At 34.1% G+C, this 21,207-nt stretch overlaps 1 protein-coding gene across 4 annotated transcripts in view; it reads left to right on the top strand.

Annotated features, from left to right (window-relative positions):
* PICALM (phosphatidylinositol binding clathrin assembly protein) overlaps nucleotides 1-21,207 on the top strand; it is a 113,175-nt gene that overhangs the window by 62,531 nt on the left and 29,437 nt on the right. For all 4 annotated transcript variants that reach the window (XM_008587012.1, XM_008587015.1, XM_008587014.1 and 1 more), the window contains exons 9-14: nucleotides 3,685-3,770; nucleotides 5,812-5,935; nucleotides 6,336-6,472; nucleotides 7,254-7,357; nucleotides 13,100-13,249; nucleotides 19,902-20,009. In XM_008587012.1, the coding sequence (XP_008585234.1) occupies nucleotides 3,685-3,770; nucleotides 5,812-5,935; nucleotides 6,336-6,472; nucleotides 7,254-7,357; nucleotides 13,100-13,249; nucleotides 19,902-20,009 (709 nt within the window). The remainder of the gene's footprint in view (nucleotides 1-3,684; nucleotides 3,771-5,811; nucleotides 5,936-6,335; nucleotides 6,473-7,253; nucleotides 7,358-13,099; nucleotides 13,250-19,901; nucleotides 20,010-21,207) is intronic.

Below are 21,207 nucleotides of genomic sequence, written 5' to 3'. Positions count from 1 at the left end.
GTGTGTGTGTGTGTGTGTGTGTGTGTGTGTGTGTGTGTGTGTGTGTGTGTGAGTAAATTTATTGGTGTATTTTTAGCTCCCACCAATAAGTGAGAACATGTGGTATTTCTTTTTCTCTGCCTGACTCATTTCACTTAATATTATTCTCTCAAGGTCCATCCATGTTGTTGCAAATGGCAGTATTTCATTCGTTTTTATAGCTGAGTAGTATTCCATTGTGTAGATAAACCACATTTTCCATATCCACTCATCTGATGATGGACATTTGGGTTGCTTCCAACTCTTGGCTATTGTAAAGAGTGCTGCAGTGAACATTGGGGAACCGGTATACCTTTGACTTGATGATTTCCATTCCTTTGGGTATATTCCCAGCAGTGGGATAGCTGCCATGACCACCATTTTTAATCCATTCACTAGGCATGGTCCTCAGAATCTAATCACCTCTTCAAGGCCCCACCTTACAATTAGTGTAATAGATTACCCACCCTCCTAACAGTTACAGTGGAGATTAAGTTTTGAGGGGACATTCAACCCAAGGCAATGGTCATTTTCACCATATTAATTTTCTAATCCATGAACATGGGACATCTTTTCCTTTGTTTGTGTCCTCTTCAGTTTTTTTCATCAATGTTTTATAGTTTTCCTTGTAAAGGTCTTTTTCCTCCTTGATTAAATTAATTTCTAGTGTTTTTTAGGGGTTTTTTGTAGCTATTATAAATGGGATTGCTTTCTTGAAGATTTCTTTCTCTTCTTGCTAGTTACTGGTATGTAGAAACACTGCTGATCTTTTTTTTTACACTACTGATTTTTGTATGCTGATTTTGTATTCTGCAACTTTACCAAATTTATCAGTTGTAAGAGTTTTTTGGTGAGCTTGTAGGGTTTTCTGTATATAAGATAAGGTTCTCTGCAAACAGGAACAGTTTGATTTCCTCCTTTCCCATTTGTGTGCCCTTTATTTTTTCTCTTGCCTAATTGCTCTGGCTAGGACTTCCAGTTGAATGAGTGGAGAGAGTGGGCATCCTTGGTTTGTTCCTGTTCACCATGATACTAGCTGTGTGTTCGTCATATATAGTCTTTATTGTGTTGAGGTACGTTTCTTCTATACCTAATTTGTTGAAAGTTTTTATCCTGAAGAGGTGTTGGATTTTATCAAATGTTTTTTATGCATCAATTGAGATTACCATATGGTTTTTGTCCTTCATTCTGTTGATGTGATGTATCATGTTCATTGATTTGCAGATGTTGAACCAACCTTGCATTCATGGGATAAATTTCACTTGATCAGAGTGTGTGATCTTTTTTTTTTTTTTTGTCCTTTTTGAGACCAGCCGCACCGCGCTCAGCCAGTGAGCGCTGTGAGCGCACCGGTCATCCTTATATAGGATCCGAACCCGCGGCAGGAGCGCTGCTGCGCTCCCAGCGCCGCACTCTCCGAAGTGTGCCACGGGCTCGGCCCAGTGTGTGATCTTTTTAATATACCACTGGAATCAGTTTGCTACTATTTTGTTGGGGGTTTTTGCATCTGTGTTCATCAGGGATATTGGCCTGTTGTTTTCTCTTTTTTGGGTGTGTCCTTGTCTGAATTTGGTACTGGGATAATGCTGGCCTTATAGAATGAGTTTGGAAGAATTTTCTCATCAATTTTTTGGAAGCCTTTGAGAAGAATTATTATTAATTCTTTAAATGTTTGGTAGAATTTAGCAGTAAAGCCATTCGTTCCTGGTCATTTAATGGGAGACTTCTTACTACTGATTTAATCTTGTTACTTGGAATTGGTCTGTTCAGGTTTTCTATTCTTGGTTCAGTCGCGGTAGAATGTATAAGTTCAGGAATTTATCTGTTTCCTCTAGGTTTTTCAATTTATTGGTGTGTAGTTGTACATAATAGTCTGTAATGATCTTTTGTATGTTGGAGGTATCAGCTGTATGTCTCCTTTTGCATTTTTTTTTTTCCTTTTTGTCTTTTTTACTGACCGGTAACGGGATCGCAACCCTCGGTGTTGCACCCGCACCATGCTCAGCCAGTGAGCAGGAACCGGTCTCCACATGGGATCCGAACCCTCGGCGGGAGCGCCGCACTCTCCAGTGTGCCACCGGGCTGGCCCTCCTTTTGCGTTTCTGATTTTATTTATTTGGTCTTTTCTCTTTTTTTCTTGGTTAGTCTAGCTAATGGATTGTTGATTTTGTTTATCTTTATCAAAAAACCAACTTTTCATTTGATCTTTTGTATTTTTAGTCTCAATTTTGTTTATTTTTGTTCTGATCTTTATTATTCTGTCCTTCTAATTTGTATTTGGTTTGTTCTTGCTTTTCTAGTTCCTCGAGATGCATTGTTAGGTTGTTTTTTTCTTGTTTTTTTTTTTTTTCTTCCAGTTTTTGATTTATAGTCTGTTTTATCTGATATAAATATAGCTGCTGCTGCTTGCTTTTGGTTTTTGTTTGTATAGAGTATTTTTTTCCATCCCTTCACTTTCAGTCTACATGTGTCTTTACAGGTGAAGTAAGTTTCTTGAAGACAGAGTATTGTTGAACCTTGGTTTTCAATTTCTTCAGCCAGTCTGTGTCTTTTAATTGGGGAATTTAGTCCATTTAAACTCAAAGTTGTTATTGATAGGATTTAACTCCTGTGATTTTGTTGATTGTTTTCTGGTTGTTTTTAAATCTTTTGTTCCTTTTTTCCTGTCATTGTTTATCATTGTAGTTTGGTGGTGTTCTGTAGTGACAGGTTCGATTCCTTTCTCTTTCCATTTGTGTGGCTGCTTGACCAGAGAGTTTTATCTTTTGGATGTTTTCTTGATCGTAGTTATCATCCTTTTGCTTCCAGATGGTAGGACTCCTTTGAATATTTCTCCAGTTTCGATTCCTTTCTCTTTTCCATTTGTCTGACTACTTGACCAGTGAGTTTTATCTTTTGCATGATTTCTTGATGGTAGGTATAGTCCTTTTGCTTCCAGATGTAGGACTCCCTTGAACATTTCTCATGAGACCAAAACATTCTTAAACAAGTCTTTTTTCATGGAGATAAATTTTCATTTCATTTGGGTAAGTAATTAGAGTGGAATTAGGTCATTAAGGTAGATGTGTATTTAACTTTATAAAAAAAACCCGATTCTTTTTCACAGTGATATACTGCCATGGGCAGTGTATGAGAGTTTCATTTGTTTCATATCCTCACCAACATTTGATGTTGCTAGTCTATTTAACTTTAGCCATTCTGTTGGGTGAAAAGGTGTATCTCGTGATTTTAATTTGCATTTCCTTGATGTTAGTCTTTGGTATCACTTATCAATAACTATTCGAAAGTAATATTTGGACACTTTCAATTATTCAGAAAGTACTTATTAAATACCTGCTTGCATGTATGTGTAGTTTTGGGGAGTATATTTTTAATTAAAATTCAGATAAATTAAATGGAAAAAATTTTAAGTACTTTTAAGATCCTTTTAATGTTTCATGTTTACATTGTCTCCTGTTCATTTTTGATAACGTTTAATGCCTCCAATTAGGTCATGTTTATGTAATAAAAAGAGGATTGTTATTAAGTAGCTTAAGCTCCATTGTTAATTAATGCATAAGGAATATACGTATTAATTTTTGTTGCTTGCATATATTAAATGATACTTGATTTATTTTGACCAGTGATTTGATTATCATAAAATTCTTATTATTTATACAATTTCAGGCCCCCAGCAGTCTTCTTGATGCTTTGGAACAACATTTAGCTTCTTTGGAAGGAAAGAAAATTAAAGATTCTACAGCTGCAAGCAGGTACATTATTCTTTGTAGAACAAAGAGTGGGAGTGATTTTTCTCACTTCAGTTCAAATTCTAAGTTATTTAATTTCTTTTTAACTTATGTTAATTATGTATAAAATGGGTTTAATTATAGTATCAACCTCATAGAATTGGTATCAGGATTACATAGGTTAATACGTCTAAATTGTTGGAATAGGTTTCTGACCCTAAATAAATGTCAGTATCTGTTAAGATGATTGCAGTGACTGCTTGGTTTAAAATTGTTTTCGTAGAACCAGAATTTCTCTTAAAGATGATAGTGCATTGATTGGTATGGTACTTTATAATTATAAGATGTTTTTGTATTATTTGCTCAGTGCTCACATTAGCCCTGTGAAATATGTAGTATTAATGTTAGGACTCAAACCTAGGATGTCTGACATCAAATTTTATCTTCTTTCGCTAATGTCAACTCATGGTGTTAATTATTGACGTTATATTTTAGTCAGTTTATTCAGTTTTTAGCAGTTAACTTAGCAAATTGAAAATAACACAAATCATTTCTTTTTTTTTTTTTTTTTTTGTCCTTTTTGAGACTGGCCGCACCGCACTCAGCCAGTGAGCGCACCGGCCATCCATATATAGGATCCGAACCCGCGGCGGGAGCGCCAGTGCGCTTCCAGCGCCGCACTCTCCCAAGTGCGCCATGGGTTCGGCCCCACAAATCATTTCATATTGATCTTGTAATATGATTTTTGTGTTGGAATGAGTAATTACTTTTGAGTAATTCTTATGTTTTCTTATGAAGTGAAGAAAGAATTTGTATAAAGTATAATGAGAACCTTCTTTTGATTCTTTTTTTAGACTTTGATTATTGTTTCAAAACTTTTTCTAAGTATTAAGAAAATTTTATAATTTCTGAAGGGAAATGCTATTGCTGGATTTTAATACTTATTTTTAATCCAGATTTATGCTTTGAATTTTTTAGTAGGTTTTTAGGAGTACTGGCCAAAATTGTAAGGCCCAGTTGTTTTGAGAAAGTAATGAAAAATATAGCTATGTAGGTCATGTGTACCAACTTACATCAAATTTTATATAAAATTTCTTGGGTTCTTTTCATTTCTATCACAGCTGTTTTATTCTTCCTTTGTCTTCTGAGTTGTGTCTTTTATTGGCTCATTTGTAATATGGATTTTATACAAAATTTAAATATCTTTTCTACTTTACGTGCTTAGAGCAGAAATTAATTATGTTTAGTGTGTGGCAAAAGGAAAATTATTAAACATCAGGGTAGTTCTTCAGTTCAGAATTCTTTACCACATGTTTTTATTTAGCGTAGAATTTACATTTGGGAATTAAATGTTGGGGTTTGTGGTATGGATATAAGTCTCTGATAAAAGGGAAACGAGTTGCCTTGCTGTGAATCTGCCAGTGAGAGATGATACATTGTGCATCTATAACATATTTGGAAAGGAAATTCTAGTTTGGCAAAAGTGTAGCACGTAGAAATGAGGTGCCAGAGGGACTGGTGACTGGATTGAAACTGATCTTCTTTCAAAGGAACCTGGAAGTCCTTTGGGGATGACATCTTTGCATATTGTTATAGGGGGAACATACCTAGACACACATAACTTATTGATATACTCGTGTTTTGGTGTTCCTTTTGTAGCACTGCCAAACCCAAGGCTGTATGTTAGCAGAGGGTCTTTCCCATGAGAAACTCAATACTTTTTCCCGTCAGGGCTTTCTGGGAATATTTGGGCTCTTTCTCAGTTGTATTAGTTTCCTCTCACGGGGCTTGGAAAAGACGATGTCCCACACTCACTGTGAACGCTTCCCAAAATCTAGCGCTTATTTCAAAAGCAGTGAATATATGTCAGCAGTGTTCTAATCACTATAATCCTCTCGGTCACTGGGTGGAATATTTCATCTCAAGTATTGGTTTTGAGTTTATATATTAAGTTTATCATACTTATTGCACCTTTTTATGGCAAAATTGCCAGACCATTTTAAGGCCTCATTGTAATGTGAAGTGTTTGGCAAAAAGCCAAATTAACTTCATCCAATTATTCTAGGGCGACAACACTTTCCAATGCAGTCTCTTCCCTGGCAAGCACTGGCCTATCTCTGACCAAAGTGGATGAAAGGGAAAAACAGGCAGCATTAGAAGAAGAACAGGCTCGTTTAAAAGCTTTAAAGGTAAGTGTGTGCATTCCTTTTATTTGGAAAAACAAGTACAAGTGCTCTTAAAGTAAATAGGCCTCTACACAACACAGACTTATAGTATTTAATGTATACATATCTAATGGGCTGAAACTTAGTCTAATTTTTCTTTCTTAAATATTTATTTATTTATTTATTTTTGGCAGCTGGCTGGTATGGGGATCTAAACCCTTGACCTTGGTGTTACAAGGCAGCAGTCTAACCAACTGAGCTTAACCAGCCAGCCCTAATTTTTCATCCTGACATAGAATGACTGGCTAAAACAGTCAGAGAATACCTTTCTGCTATCAAAACAAAATTAGAAAGTGCTTTTTTTCAGAGGCTGCACAAACAAATCTGGTTTCTGGATTCTAATGGTAGTTCCCTTTCTCAACAGGAACAGCGCCTAAAAGAACTTGCAAAGAAACCTCATACCTCTTTAACAACTGCAGCCTCTCCTGTGTCCATCTCAGCGGGAGGGATAGTGACTGCAGCAGCCATCGACATATTTTCTACCCCTAGTTCTTCTAACAGGTATGTAGGGGTAGAGGTTAAGGCTACCTTTGAATCTTTAGATTTAAAGACTTTTAATAGAAATTTTGCAGACTTTTTCAGGTTTACTTTGATATATGGTTTTATAATCATAAATTCACACGAGAGGAGGTAATAAATGGTGGTATTGGTGTAATACCTAAATATAAAGTGTTAAGAGTTTATATTTTGCATATTTAGGAAATGGAAGATGGCTAATTTACTAATTTATACTAATTGGAATATAGTGGTTGTCTCTGGACAAACTTTTCATTGCCTAAAAGTTATGATTAAACACATTTATGAAGTGTCTAATATTTCAAGACCTTTTGTAGCTCTTGGATATATAGGTATGATATATATGTCAAAATATCATTTCAATGGATATTAAATATCTTGGAACAATAAAAGTAGGGAAAAAGTTTCCTTAACAAAATTCAAATTGCATTGATGTTTGATATTTAAAATTGTGTTTAGATTCATTTCAATAATGAAATCAGTTTTCCTGGGAAAATCATTGATCTTTTCTAGACGAGCTATTGTTATTTGAATCCTATATAAACTTAAGATGTGGTATTTGAATATTTTTCTAGGCCTCCTTAAAAGTATGCTGTTATATAAGGGGCACGCAACTATTATCTTGCTGAAACTGTTGCACATTTTGAGGTTTACTTTATTGGGCATTTTTTAATTTTTTAATGTTTTTGTTTGCAATGAGGGTGGGGTGGCTAATGTAGCAAAGTTTATCTAGTAAATAAAACATCTTTCCAAAATATCTTCCTAGTACATCAAAGCTGCCAAATGATCTGCTTGATTTGCAACAGCCAACTTTTCACCCATCTGTACATCCTATGTCATCTGCTTCTCAGGTAGCAAGTACATGGGGAGGTAAGCATTAATGAATTCTATTTTAGATATCATATAGGCATCTCCCCCATTCTGTAGTGTTTTACTTATTTGTATAGGTTTCGGTTACACTTCATGAGAACTTGAGAGAGATTAAAATGTCAGTGAAGTAATATTATCCCTTGAAGACACTTTTATTTATTATAAATGTAATTTTAGAATTTGTGTTTAATTAAATTATGAAATGAGGTTTAATGGAGATGAAATTAAATATAAGAGGAAGGACCGAATGTATGTTTAAATATGAAATCATTCTTTCAATGCTGAATTATGTTCCATAATCAGAAAATACATAGTGGTTATTTTACTTTTGGTATAGAAAAAAAAATTTACTGGTTGGGGGGCTCATTTTTGTGTAAGTATATGGTATGATAGGGTTCTGGTAAAACTCAGATGGTGTTATCAGTCAATGAACTATGTTGCAACCAGGAATCCCATGTAAGTATTATTTTACAAACACTCACTCAGTTTGCTGGGAAGGGAAAGTATATATTCTGAGAAAGAAGTATAGTGTATAAACAAAGGATGGTAAGATACCTTAAACTTTATATTGGTTCACATGTAAAATCTGAATTGATAGGCTTATCTTTCATAACAAAGATAAATTAATTTTTCTGTTAGTTTTTACAATATGTGAAGTAGGTTTTTTTTTTCATTTTTATTTTAATGATTTGAACTTCAAGAACATTTTTAGTTTGTTTTACATATTTATTTCTTAAGGCACTCTTGTATAGTAGGATGTAAGCTCTGTGAAGGCAGGAGTTTTAAAATATTTTGTTCATTCTTATATCTCTAATGCCTAGAACACTTCTTCGTATGCAATGGTACTTCAGAAAGTTTGTGAAAAATAGAATTAAAAGGTAATACAAATCTTGGGGCCGGCCCAGTGGCGCACTGGATAGTGCGCCACTTGGGAAGCGCGGCGGCGCTCCCGCCCGAGAGTTCAGATCCCACATGCAGACCAGTTCCCGCTCGGGTTCGGATCCCACATACAGACCGGTTCCCGCTCACTGGCTGAGCGAGGCGCGGGAGCAACGCCGAGGTTTGCGATTCCGTTGCCGGTCCCCGGTCCGGTGCGGGGGCAACACTGAGGGTTGCGATCCGTTGCCGGACATGGAAAAAAGACAAAAGACAAAAAAAAAAAAAAAAGGAAATACAAATCTTTCCATGAACCTTTTGAAGTACCCTCATATAATAGGTGCTTTGTTAATGTTTATTGAATTTTCTCTTCTTCTGGACCGATTATTTCTGTTTCAAGGTGGGACAAGGAACAGAGGTAGTGAAACACTTAAAGACTAGACTTTAGATTTTTTTGTGTGCCTTAACTTGATTTAAAAAATGAATTGGGGCCAGCCCCGTGGCGCACTCGGGAGAGTGCAGAGCTTGGGAGCGCAGGAGCGTTCCCGCCGCGAGTTCGGATCCTATATAAGGATGGCCGGTGCACTCACTGGCTGAGCGCCTTGTGGGGGCGACACCAAGCCAAGGGTTGCGATCCCCTTACCAGTCACAAAAAGACCAAAAAAAAAAAAAAATGAATTGACTCTGAAGGCTAGTTTAATTTAGCTAAATCTTAAGATCTGGGAATAATTTCTAAAAGTTATAAGATGGTTTAAAGTCAATAAATATTTTAGAATTATTTTAGAATGAAGTGTAGGCAGCAAATTAGGGTTAAGAAAGAAGTTTTTTAAATATCCTAATGATAAGTCAGAATTTTAGGATTTTTAATCTGCCAAACTTGTATGCTTATTTTCTTCCTTATTGTGAATTGCTTAAGAAAAGTGTAGTAGAATTAACATGACCATTTAAGCAGTTTTAGCCTATTTCCTGTTTTTTTTTTAAAATGAGTCTGTCTCTAAAACTGAGGCTGAGAAGTTGTGTTTATAAATACACTAAAAATTTTACAGAAGGCTTAATGAAATTAATATATTTAACATTCCCAAAATGCAGAACTGTGAAATTCTTATTTGTTTTGGATACCATGTGCAATTAATTCTAACATTGACAAGTTAAAGTTTCTGCTTGGAATTGTTGAATTCATGTATGAAAGCACATAGAGTATTAGTTTGGGAGAATAGTTGTAAGTAATTTCAGTCTGTAAGAATTGTTCATGTCTTATTAGAAGAAAATTATTCCATAGAAGTCTATATGTGAATACAATATTTTGCAATACATTTAATCACGTTTTATTTTTCTAAGTTATTTAGCTTTGTGTGCTATTTCCATAAAGATTTCCCCCATATTTTAACCCTCAGCTTGCTGTATATGAGAAATTAAAAGTACAAATCAAGTGCAGTGAGAAGAAAAGCAATAGAAATTGTGCTGTTATTTTTCCAAAAGCTTATTGTTTCATACGAGGAAAGGAATGTGATCTTTACTATGAGCCCTTAAGCAGAATGAAATCCTGTCTTGACTTTTATTAAAAAGATATTTGGCTTCCAAGTTGGTGATAATTTAAGGGTTTTGACTTCTGCATGATTGAATTACTGAACAGTATTTTAAGCCAAGAACTCTCAATACTTCCTAATTCAGTCAGCATTCATATCTATGATGTTCAGATTAAGATTTAAAAAAATTTTTTTTAATTAAATTCAAACTAAGATAAAGAAATAAATATATATGAAAAGTTTTGATAACAGTAAGTTCTTAAGGTATTTAGAAATTAACCACTTACCCGAACACTTTAACTGTGTAACATTTTATATCATGCTGCTTTCTTTGTATAGCATGTGACAAAGCAAAGGTATTTTTTATAATCCCCAAGTCTTGTTCTGTGCTTCACTTGCTTTCATTAGCTAAAAATGGATGCTAATTATAGACCTAGTATTTAATTTAGATATAAGCACCACAGAAATGATATGTATTTCTAGTCACAGATAGGTTGATGACAAAGTAGAGTTAAGCAGAGGAAAGGTTTGTAAGTTTCTGAGAGATATTTAAAATTCCACCTAAAAAATGAGTATGAGAGAGAGAACACAAGCTCTCCATTTTATTCACTGTACTATGAATGAGCCTTTGATTTTTCAACAAATGGTCTGGAATCTAAACAAGTACTTGGTGCTGTACTATAATAACTGACAATACTTAGGTTTTCATCATCCTGAAAACTTTGAGTTCCAGCAGATCTGAAATTATGCAATATTATCAGCTCAGTGCACTGTTGTGTACTTGAGGCAAGATTTCAAAATTTAATTTAGGTGTAAAAGAATTACCCATTCTGAAGTTTAATTTGCTTTATTCTTAGCTGGCATGAAAAACACAATACCTTATGAAAAAATTCATTTTTCTGTATGTATATGTAGCTATCAATTGTTTAGGACCTCAAGACTGTGATGCTATTTTATTCCTTTCTTCAACTTTTTTCGGTTATTTTTTCATGACTCTAGTGTAGAATAAAATTAAACTTTCAAATGAGTGATGATAAAAAATAATGGGTAAAATGTTTTAAAATGTTTAAGGAATATAAAATAGAGTTGCCAGTCTAGTAGGTAAAGCTTAAGTTGGAATAGCTGGAACATTATTATTATCATATCTTAACAAATTTGTTTTTATTATTAATAGTATAATGTCCATAAATAGATTAACTTCATCTAGATTACCAATAGCATCTTATCAAGCAGATTTGGAACTAGTTTTCCTTTTTGTCTGATAAAATTATAAATTCACTTGCACATGTTTCTGTATATTCTCTCTAGAATATTTCACATAATAGGAAATGATTGAAATTAGGTACTTGAATAAAACACTACCATCAATAGAACAGCAGGTAACTAGTAATCTTTTCTGAACTTGTCTTTTCTCATAAGCCAATGGATCTATTACAGAAATGTATCTCCTCTTTTTTTAAATGACTTCTGTCGTGGCTTTTTTTGCCTGAAGGACTAGAGGGATGTTTTTTGTTAGTTACTTGTCCAACCAAGTATAATGTACCTGTGCTTTAAAAACTCCATGCCACTATAAAATAATTAGAAACAGGACTTTCACCCTAACTTGTCTTAGTGCAACTCCTTTCCTATGCAAGAAGGAGAGTGGCCATCAGTATATTTGTATTAAAGTACAAAAACCAACTTCTTATATCTGACTGTTTCCTACTTTTTAGTTCTGAATTATTTTTTCTTTTTCTTTTTTCCCATTGTTCCATTTATTGGGGATGTTAAAACATGGTCACATGAGTTTAAATAGTATAATCTGCATATTTTGTTATGTCGTTTGACTTTTGAGTGTGAATTGATGTTTCATAGGAATGTTTAATTCCCAGAAAAGTTCTCATGTGATAGAAAAATTAATTACTAATTATTAAAAAGATGTTTAAACCAATGACGTCAGTATTTCCTTGGTAGTTTTCTTTTTCAAGCAGTTCTATTTGCGTTTGTGAAATACTTGCCTTGAATTTATTGACATTAAGAGAAGTGTACCTGTATCATAGTAAATGAACTGGTCCTTAGGTCATTGTTGCCTTCTTGTTCCATCATATGGTCTTAAGAATAAAATACAGTGCCTAATATTGTGAAGATACTACAGTATACTTCAGTGAAGTTCAAAAACTAGACTAGAGTAGACGAGAAGAGGCTGCTGGTTGGAAGTACAGGAATGCCTTTTCATTTTTAATTGTGTAACAAAGAAAAAGACACTGTATTTTTGCTGGTCTTAATTTTTTTCTCTCCATTTAGTTGACTCTCTAAATCTTAAGAAGGTAGGATAAATGACTTTCAGTCATTAGAATGATGATTGTCTTGAATGAGGTATAGGTACAGTAAATATCTCATTCTAGAATAACTTTTGATGTAGGATTTGATATCCTTGTAGTAGGGAACAACGGTTTTGTTATTTGTGCATTTGGTATCCTTGTAGTAGGGAACAACAGTTTTGTTATTCCTTTAGCAAATCATGTAAAAATTCTAAAGCTCTTAGCTAGACCTTCAAAGCTGTTCCTAGTCTCGTTAAGTGGGCAGTCTTTCATCTGTTCTTAATTGTCTAAAATCTCTTTTCCCATCCGTAGATCCTCGTCTTTATTTTTTTATTTCCTACTTTTGATCCGATATAGAAGTTATCTGCACATGGTAGGAACAGATCCTAATTTGTCACTACACCCCACACATACTTTTTTGTGAAAGTTTATTTATATCATACACATTCTAATTTTTTATATCAATTTTTGAGTAAACACAGCTCTGTCACCAAAGGCAATACACTCCCACCTAGGGCAGGGAAGATGGGTTATGGGGTGAGTAGCTCTTTTATAGAAACATCTCGGTTATTCTCTTTAATTATGTATCAGCTTTCTGATGTTGGAGAGCAAATCTACCGTGTGTTACTGTTGTTAATGGACACATAAATGCTTTATTCTGAGGATTTTTTTTTTTTTTTTTGGAGGATTTGTTTTAAGATATGTTAAATGCATGTCTTTCATCTTGGTGATTAGATATTTTTGCACTTAAAATTAATAAAAAATAATATATTTACTACTTTTCACTTTGCATCTTTTGACTAATTACAATACTAATTTATTTACTTTTTTTTTTTTTTTTTTTTTTTTTTTTTTTGGAGGATTTGTTTTAAGATATGTTAAATGCATGTCTTTCATCTTGGTGATTAGATATTTTTGCACTTAAAATTAATAAAAAATAATATATTTACTACTTTTCACTTTGCATCTTTTGACTAATTACAATACTAATTTATTTACTTCCTTTCTTCATTTTGCTCTAATACACTTGGACTGCACAGATCCTTTCTCTGCTACTGTAGATGCTGTTGACGATGCCATTCCAAGCTTAAATCCTTTCCTCACAAAAAGTAGTGGTGATGTTCACCTTCCCATTTCTTCAGATGTATCCACTTTTACTACTAGGACACCTACTCATGAAATGTTTGTTGGTAAAGTACAATTTAACCTTCTTTTCAATTAATGTTTATACTGCCTAAATATATTTTACGTATTCATTAATTTCTTTTAAAGCACTATAATAGTTAACTTTTGGATTTTAACAAATTTTAAAATAAACAGCAATAATGTAGTGAGGTTTTTTAAATGGACACTAATATCCCTCATTTAATACAAATTTTCAAGAAAAATTTCTTCTGATGTTGAACTTTTTTTAGTATTTTACTCTGTATTATGTTATAGTGCAATACTGTAGATGTATAACATCACATGCAGCATCCTGTTTCTTAGTTTGGAGAGCTGATTGAAAAGTAAACATCTCTTAAACTTATGTATTTATATGTGCTTATATTTTTCCCTTGTGCTTTGGAGAGAGGGCGGTTCTCCCTTTTTGTAGTGATCTTAATCTTTTTAAAATTTTTAACTGTTGCACATTACAATTTTATAGAGTCTGAAATCCATACATACTTTTAATCTCATTATTAAGAATTTCACTTTATTGTTAGCTTGGGGATAAATGAAAAGTGGGAAGTATGTGTTCCATTTGAACTAGTAAAGCAGAAAAGCATCTTGACTGGAATATCCAGTAATTACAGTATAAAAATCCATAAAAAGGCAAAAATTCACACCAAATTTATACAGGAAAGAGTATGTGTTTTTTTTAACTGTATACTAAAGCTGAAGTAAATGTTTTCGAATCCTGCTAAAAAAGGTGTTAAGCACACCTTTATAAAGATGATGAAAGCTTTTATTTAGTTCAGAGAAACAGCTTAAGGTGATGTAAATTTAAATATTTGATTCAAGCAGCATGTTGAAATTCATCTATTTACTACCCTAAACAGATCATGTGGCCACATTCTGAATATTCTGTTACATATATATATGAGAGAGAAGGGAGGGAGGGAGGAAAGCACCTAGAAAGCAAGTTAATAGTGGGGATTAGAGAAAGTTTCAAGTTAGGTGTTCTAGTTGTATATAACTAGACTAATAGCTCAAACCATGTATATACCCAAAGTGTAATAATAGATTACAATTCCTTTGTGTCATTGTAATACAAAATTGCTAACCCCTGCTCTGTAGGATTAAGAACAGCCCCCCAAAGTTAGAGCATAGCTATGTATCTAGCTTCCCTCCAACCCTACCATAGGAAAGTATTTATCTTATGATACTCAGTGTAATAGCTAGCTTGTTGTCATTGAAGCTACAAAACATTGAGTTGTGAGTCAAGGATAGTGGGTTGTGGTCCTCACTGTGGCGTATATGTGATTGTCTGTGAACTTGTCTAGGCCTGCTTTCACATCTGTAAAACCAGACATTAGAAAAGAGGTTAGTATTGGCTAAAAAGCCAACTGCCTCATATTTCTTTTTCTAGTGAGATACAGTGTTGTTTTTTGGGTTTTTTTTAATGTGTTGCAAACATAATAGGGTTTTTTTTAATGTTTTGTTTTTATTGGTTATGAATATTCATGGAGTACAAAGCAAATTGTCACCACTCTTGCCTAAGATGTGATGGCCAGATTCATGCTGGCAGCATGTCCATTACCACAAATTGAGATTATGCCCTGTGCCTCCCACCCAATTATCCCCAACTTCCCTTCCCATCCCCCTTTCCCAATTTTTTTTTTTAATAGAATAGTCATAATGGAGCCTTAAGTTCTTTTTTTAGTAAATTGTAATTTGAAGGATGCCAAGTGCTTAGACTCCCCGTGATTTTTCTTTTGTTTTGTTTTTCTCAATCCATCCCACTCTTAACAGTTTTTCCTCTTCTTTGTCTTTTTTTCTACTTTCTCTCCTCTCTCCCTTTTCTTCTTCTTGTTTTTCCTCCCTCCCCTTTCTCCCCATCCTTCATGCCTTGCATGCCTTGTCAGAATTTTTTGTGGCACTCAGGTTTGTCCTAATACGGCCTTTAAATGTCATGAGTCTTCTACTGTGGCTGTCTTATTTGGAAGTAGATAACAGTATCTCTAAAATTTGTCAAGTTATTTATGCAGGAGGGATTTTTTTTTTCTCAAAATATCTTTTTTATGAACTTGGTAAGAAAAAAATATGCTTATTTGCTTTTGAAGAATATACCATTTTTTGCCTAATTTTGTTTGCCTTAATTAAACACATAGTGGTTTTGTGAATAGATGCCTATCTTCTTCTTTAATACCTACTCAGGATTTGTGAATTTTTAGAAGAGTATATGACATTTTAATATTACAAGCTTATGGAATTTAGAGCTATTTGTATATTCATCTGTGTCTTTCCGAACATGTTCTAGGCCAGTGCAGTAGCAACAAAACCTCAAAGTGCAGCTGATTTTGTGTGTGTGCGTGAGTAGTAGTAGTAGTAGTAGTAGTAGTAGTAGTAGTAGTAGTAGTAGATTACCCTAGTTAAGTTAGAAAACAGATTTTAGGGGCTGACCAGTTAGTTCACTTGGTTTAGAATGTGGTGCTGATAACACCAGGGTCAAGGATTTGGATCTGCTAACCAGCCAGCTGCCAGAAACCAAAAAATACACACACACACACACACACACACACGTTTGACACGACTAAAGAGTTGAGATTCTTGACTGGCAGTAAGAATTGGGCATGCTGAATGTATTTAAAAATGGAATTTGTGAGGGCAGTTGATGGAAAAAAGATGTTTGGAGTCTAGCGAACATGGCTTCGAATTCCAGTTCTACTGTGTAAACTTTGTGACAAACGTGTCTTGCAGGATTTTCATGAGGTTTACATATGTGACTATTTAACTTCTAGTACTGTGCCTGGCACGAAAATTACCATTAAAACTACCACTATTAAGAAACATCTTGTATCTGTGGACCGCTTCATACTTTACATATACTTTTTATCTAAATTATTATTTAATCATCAGGTACAATCTCAAACATTGATTACTTTTACATTGCTTTTAAATTTTAAAATTGCCAAGGGGTATTCATTTTTTTGGCCCAGGATTAGCAGTGCTCAAGAAGTTCATAAAACCTGAATCATTTTTAATTAATAATAATTAATTAGTTATAATAAAATTTATTTTTCTACATAGTAGTTTATGTATGGTGAAATACTTGGTGTAAACCAAAACCCCTAGTAGATGCTGGAATCAAATTGGGGTTCAAGTCTTGTTTCTGTCACTTACTAAATCTTTGACCTTTGTTAAATTGTTTAATCTGTTAGTTTTCTCATTTGTAAAATGGGGATAATAACTATTTCATAGGGTTGTTGTGAGGTTTAAATAATATCCTGTTTGTAAAGCCCTTGTAAAGTGTTTAATAGGGTTTAATAAGTGGTATGAGGCCTAATTTATTATGGAATACCACCAAAATCCTCTAACAACCCAATTTTTCTTAAAGGTGTTTGGAATGCCCTTCTGTTCCCAAAGCTTGTCGATCTTGTACCTTTCAGTTAATGTGTTTTTGTCCACATGAGATTTCCCCTGCATGGTGGTGGTTTCTAAAGTTTTCACTGGGACTTGGTGAAATGAAAGAGTAGGCGGGACAATGTAATGATCATTTTATAAAAAATTAATCTTAACTTAGTCTATTTTTTTTTGTTTGTTTTTCTCTAAAATCCCCCTTTTGAAATAGTTATAGTTTCATTTTAAGTAACTTTTAAAAATTAAAAGTTGGCAATCTTGACAGTTTCCCAAAAAGTGACTAGGGACAAAAGGCCATTAAGTTGATGATGTGCATTAGAATGATAATGCAAAACTCTTACCTTAAATGTGTGTGTATTACAGGTATTGGTTAATTACTTAAAGTATTGTTACTTTGGAAATACACTGCTTGTTTCTTTCCCCAGTAGCTAATCGGCTATTGCAATTTATTAAATATTGCCTTTTTGCTTTTTTCCTCTGTCTACATACAGGCTTTTTAACCTTGAGATATGGGCTCTATATTGCTTTATATCCTTTCTAACCTTATGTTCTTTTAGGTAATAATATTGTAATTTCACAGATTGGTGACCCTAGGGACCTCAGGAGATAGCTCCTCTCTTTACAGAAAATAACGAAGTTGTTTTTATATCACTGTAAAGGATAGGCTTATCTCTGTGACATCAACCAAATTCTAAAAAAGTGGGACAAAATAACAGGAGAAAATAGTGATTTGATTTATTGGCCTAGTTTAAAATTCTTGTTCCATGTACTGTCAGCCCTCTATAACTGCAGGTTCGACATTAATGAATTCAACCAACTGTGGATCAAAAATATTTCAGGGATGGGGGAGACAAAAACAATACAGTGCAACAACTATTTACATAGCATTTACATTGCATTAGGTATTCTAAGTAATCTAGAAGATGATTTGAAGTATATGGGAGAATGTGTGTAGGTTATATGCAAATACTATGCCATTTTATATAAGGGACTTGAACATCTTTGGATTTTGATATCCTTGCAAGGGGCAGTTGGGGACGGTGACCCTGGAACCAATCCCCTGAGTATACTGAAAGATGACTGTATGCTCTGAAGGTTAGTGATATCATAGCCAAAATTGCTACCAGAATGATTTAAAAAAAACGTGTATTTCTCACACTGCGATGGCAGCATGGGTACATAATTAAGCATAATAGATTTTTATCTTTCTTGAGTTAGATACATTGGCTCATGTGAGGAGTTATGAGAACTAGTAAGCCCATGGTATAATTTTTAGACAGCTTGCACACTTTAAAATGTTATTGAATACATAAGTCTAGAATTCTAGAAACCTTTTGATGAATGGTCAGGAGATTTGTATACTAATTATTTTGTATTCTGATAGTGTTTGTGCTTTTACTGTATGACCAGTATCTTTGTGTTAAGGGTAGTTTAAGGGTTAAGTAATCAAATGGAACGTGATCAAATTTGTACATTCTCAAAAAATTTACACCCTATAGAATATTCATTATAGAATGTAAAATGTCACTTTTAAAGTAGTATCATTGATGTGTACCAGCTTGTATGGGTCATTGTTGGAATAAGCCATTGTTTTCCAGCTTTTCCTGGTTTTGAGGACCTTGTTGGACTTATCACCAAATCTTGTCCTACTTTTTAGTTTTCACTTTTTCTAGTACAACATAACATCATCAGGGGCTGGCTGCTACAGTGCGCCGCTTGGGAGCGCGGCGGCGCTCCCGCCGAGGGTTCGGATCCCACATACAGACCGGTTCCCGCTCACTGGCTGAGCGAGGGGCGGGCGCAGCACTGAGGGTTGCGATCCGTTGCCGGACAAGGAAAAAAAGACAAAAAAAAAAAGTTCAGGGTGAGGTTCTGACTGAAGGTCCTTTAGCAGAAATTTAGGAGAGGAGGAAAGAGAGAAACTATGTTTAGGACTTATTTACTTTTCCAGTGGTTCAGTTGTTAACCTTCTAATATCAGGTGATTTTTTGTTTGTTTACCTTCTGACTTGATAGAATTTAGAGATGGAAGAGACCTGTGGAGTTATTTAGAGACCTTAGGAGCCTCCTACAAGATAAAGAATTCCTTCCTTGTGATTCTTTCTAGATAGCTCTTTACTTGGATATACTCAGTGATTAAAAGTTTCTTAAGTCATATGACAGCCCTTATAATTTTAGATTATTTTAATTCTTCTTTTTAGCCTCTAGAAATTCTGAACCTCACTTCACAAAAATACAACCTCATGCAGTTGAAAATCTTACATTTGTTACCTCAGCATAGGCTGATGTCAAAGACCTAAGTTTGGTGTCCGCTTAATACCACTAGCATCAGTGTAACACAGGCAGTAAAGAATAAATTTGATTTCCTGTTTACAGTTTGGTGTTTCAGGCTACAACTAGGTTAATTAGCATGTTTGCGTGTACACTTGTTAGCCTCACTGTTGGAAGTAGTAAATTGAAGTTAGAGGGGATTGGAAGTTGACAGTGGTATATCTTTTTTCTTTGATGTTCTGACATAAGGATTAGTGGGTTGCAACTTTCAGGATCCTGCCTCTTCTCAGGTGAACTTAAATCATGAAGCTTTTAATTAACTGTTTAAGGAAGAAGAGAGATTTATGGAAGATGGGTAGGTGGAGGGAGAAAGATTTTTATCTTGGGGCTACTAAGAAGATTCATGTATTTTTAAGTACCATAGATTACTTGCTTTATTCCCGAATTATCCTTTATATTCTGTATGTTTTGCTTCAAGCAAAATCCTGGAATTTTAGATGTGTTTTGTTTTTAAAGATTGTCAGCATGGGCCAACCCCGTGGCGCACTCGGGAGAGTGCAGCGCTGGGAGCGCAGCGACGCTCCCGCCGCGGGTTCGGATCCTACATAGGGATGGCCGTGTGCTCACTGGCTGAGCGCGGTGCGGGCGACACCACACCAAGGGTTGCGATCCCCTTACTGGTCATGAAAAAGACAAAAAGAAAAAAAAAAGATTGTCAGCATACCAAATTAAGGTAAAAGATAAGCAAAGATTTTATTTCTGTAATGAAGCAAACTAGTAGTTCAACATCAGTTGCTCCTTTGTTAGTTTTGTCAGTGAGATGATTTTGTTATGGAAAATGTAATCACTACAAAAAAATGTGGTGGTGTAGAAAACACTTTGCTTGAAGGGTTGGCTTTATTTTTTGTTGGGGGAATTTATTGTTTTTTCCATTCTGTTGTCATTGTTATTGAAGAGCTATAAATGTAGAGTTATTAAAGAATTAAGCATTTTTCCATTTTGGTTTTTTCAGGGTTTACTCCTTCTCCAGTTGCACAGCCACATCCTTCAGCTGGCCTTAATGTTGACTTTGAATCTGTATTTGGAAATAAATCTACAAACGTTATTGTAGATTCTGGGGGTAAGAAAAAATTTTTTTGTTAAAAGTACTATAATGTTCTAAATTAGATTCTGTGTAAGGAAAGATAATGTTGCTTTTAACATATATAAGTAGATTAAACTGGGGTAGCCAAAGAAATTGACCACCCTTCCCTTTCCATTCCCCCAACCACTAGATGAGAATGTTAAGGAACTATTAATCACTACCCTTTTCTTGGTGGCAGTTTAGACTCTGTGAAGATTGTTTGTCCCAGAGCAAAATAAGAGAGAGAAAAAGAGATTTAGCTTAGTAGAATGCTAAGTTGCTCGTAACTGTGTGTAGAATGTTTTGCCTTTTTAGTCATTATAATTTTTACCTTTACTGAAGTGATAATAACTTTATTATATTTTAATGTATGAAATTGGCTGTTTTTGAAAACTAGGAAAATATACTTTTTGTCTTCTTTATGTAGTGTATAAACAACTAGAATGTACTAAATTTATCAGGCCTGTGGGTGCAGGGGCTTTTAATTATTTTAAGGATGATTCTTATACTGTGCTTATTCATTTGTCTTAAAAGAATTTTATAAATCTGTAGAGTCAGGTTTCCATTAATATCTTGTTAATTTGAAGTTTATGAAGTTCCTATAAAACTTTGACACTCAGTAATTCTATTCTTGTCATGGGGTGGCCTTTGACTTTGATTACTAATTAAATTTAGTCATTTAAAGAGAATTTGTTGAAGTGTCTTTAATTTTATAATATATAATTAGTTACTATCCAGAAAGAAGCAATTATTTAAAAATTATTATAAGCAATTATTTTAAAAATAAAGCGATTATTGCATTATAAGAAGCAATCTTATAAAGAATACATATGGACTAAGAATTTGTTTTTTTTCTGTGTACTAATAGATTTATAATTACATTTTTTTTTAATGCATTTGACTTTTTACTTTTGAGTTTGTCTTGCCTGAGACAAAGGAAATATTGTCAGTTGTTCATACATTGTAAACCACCATCTTTGGTGACTTTCTTGTTCAAACTTTTTAATATTTCTAGATCATGCTATTGAGTTCCTTAAAGTTGGTTTGGTTGGATTTGCTTTTACCTTAAGTCCTTTGTTGGAGAACCTTAAGAGTTTTGTTTTGATTTTCCAGAAATATCCTAGTTTACTAGATGAGTTTATGCAATTAGAGTAGGTTAGCAGTTTCTTAGATATAATTTAGGTTAGCTCTTATG

This window comes from Galeopterus variegatus, unplaced genomic scaffold (genome assembly GCF_000696425.1).
Source record: "Galeopterus variegatus unplaced genomic scaffold, G_variegatus-3.0.2 Scaffold4213, whole genome shotgun sequence".
NCBI lineage: Eukaryota > Metazoa > Chordata > Mammalia > Dermoptera > Cynocephalidae > Galeopterus > Galeopterus variegatus.
Note: the sequence above shows the minus strand (reverse complement) of the source record. Positions and strands in the feature narration are given on the sequence as shown.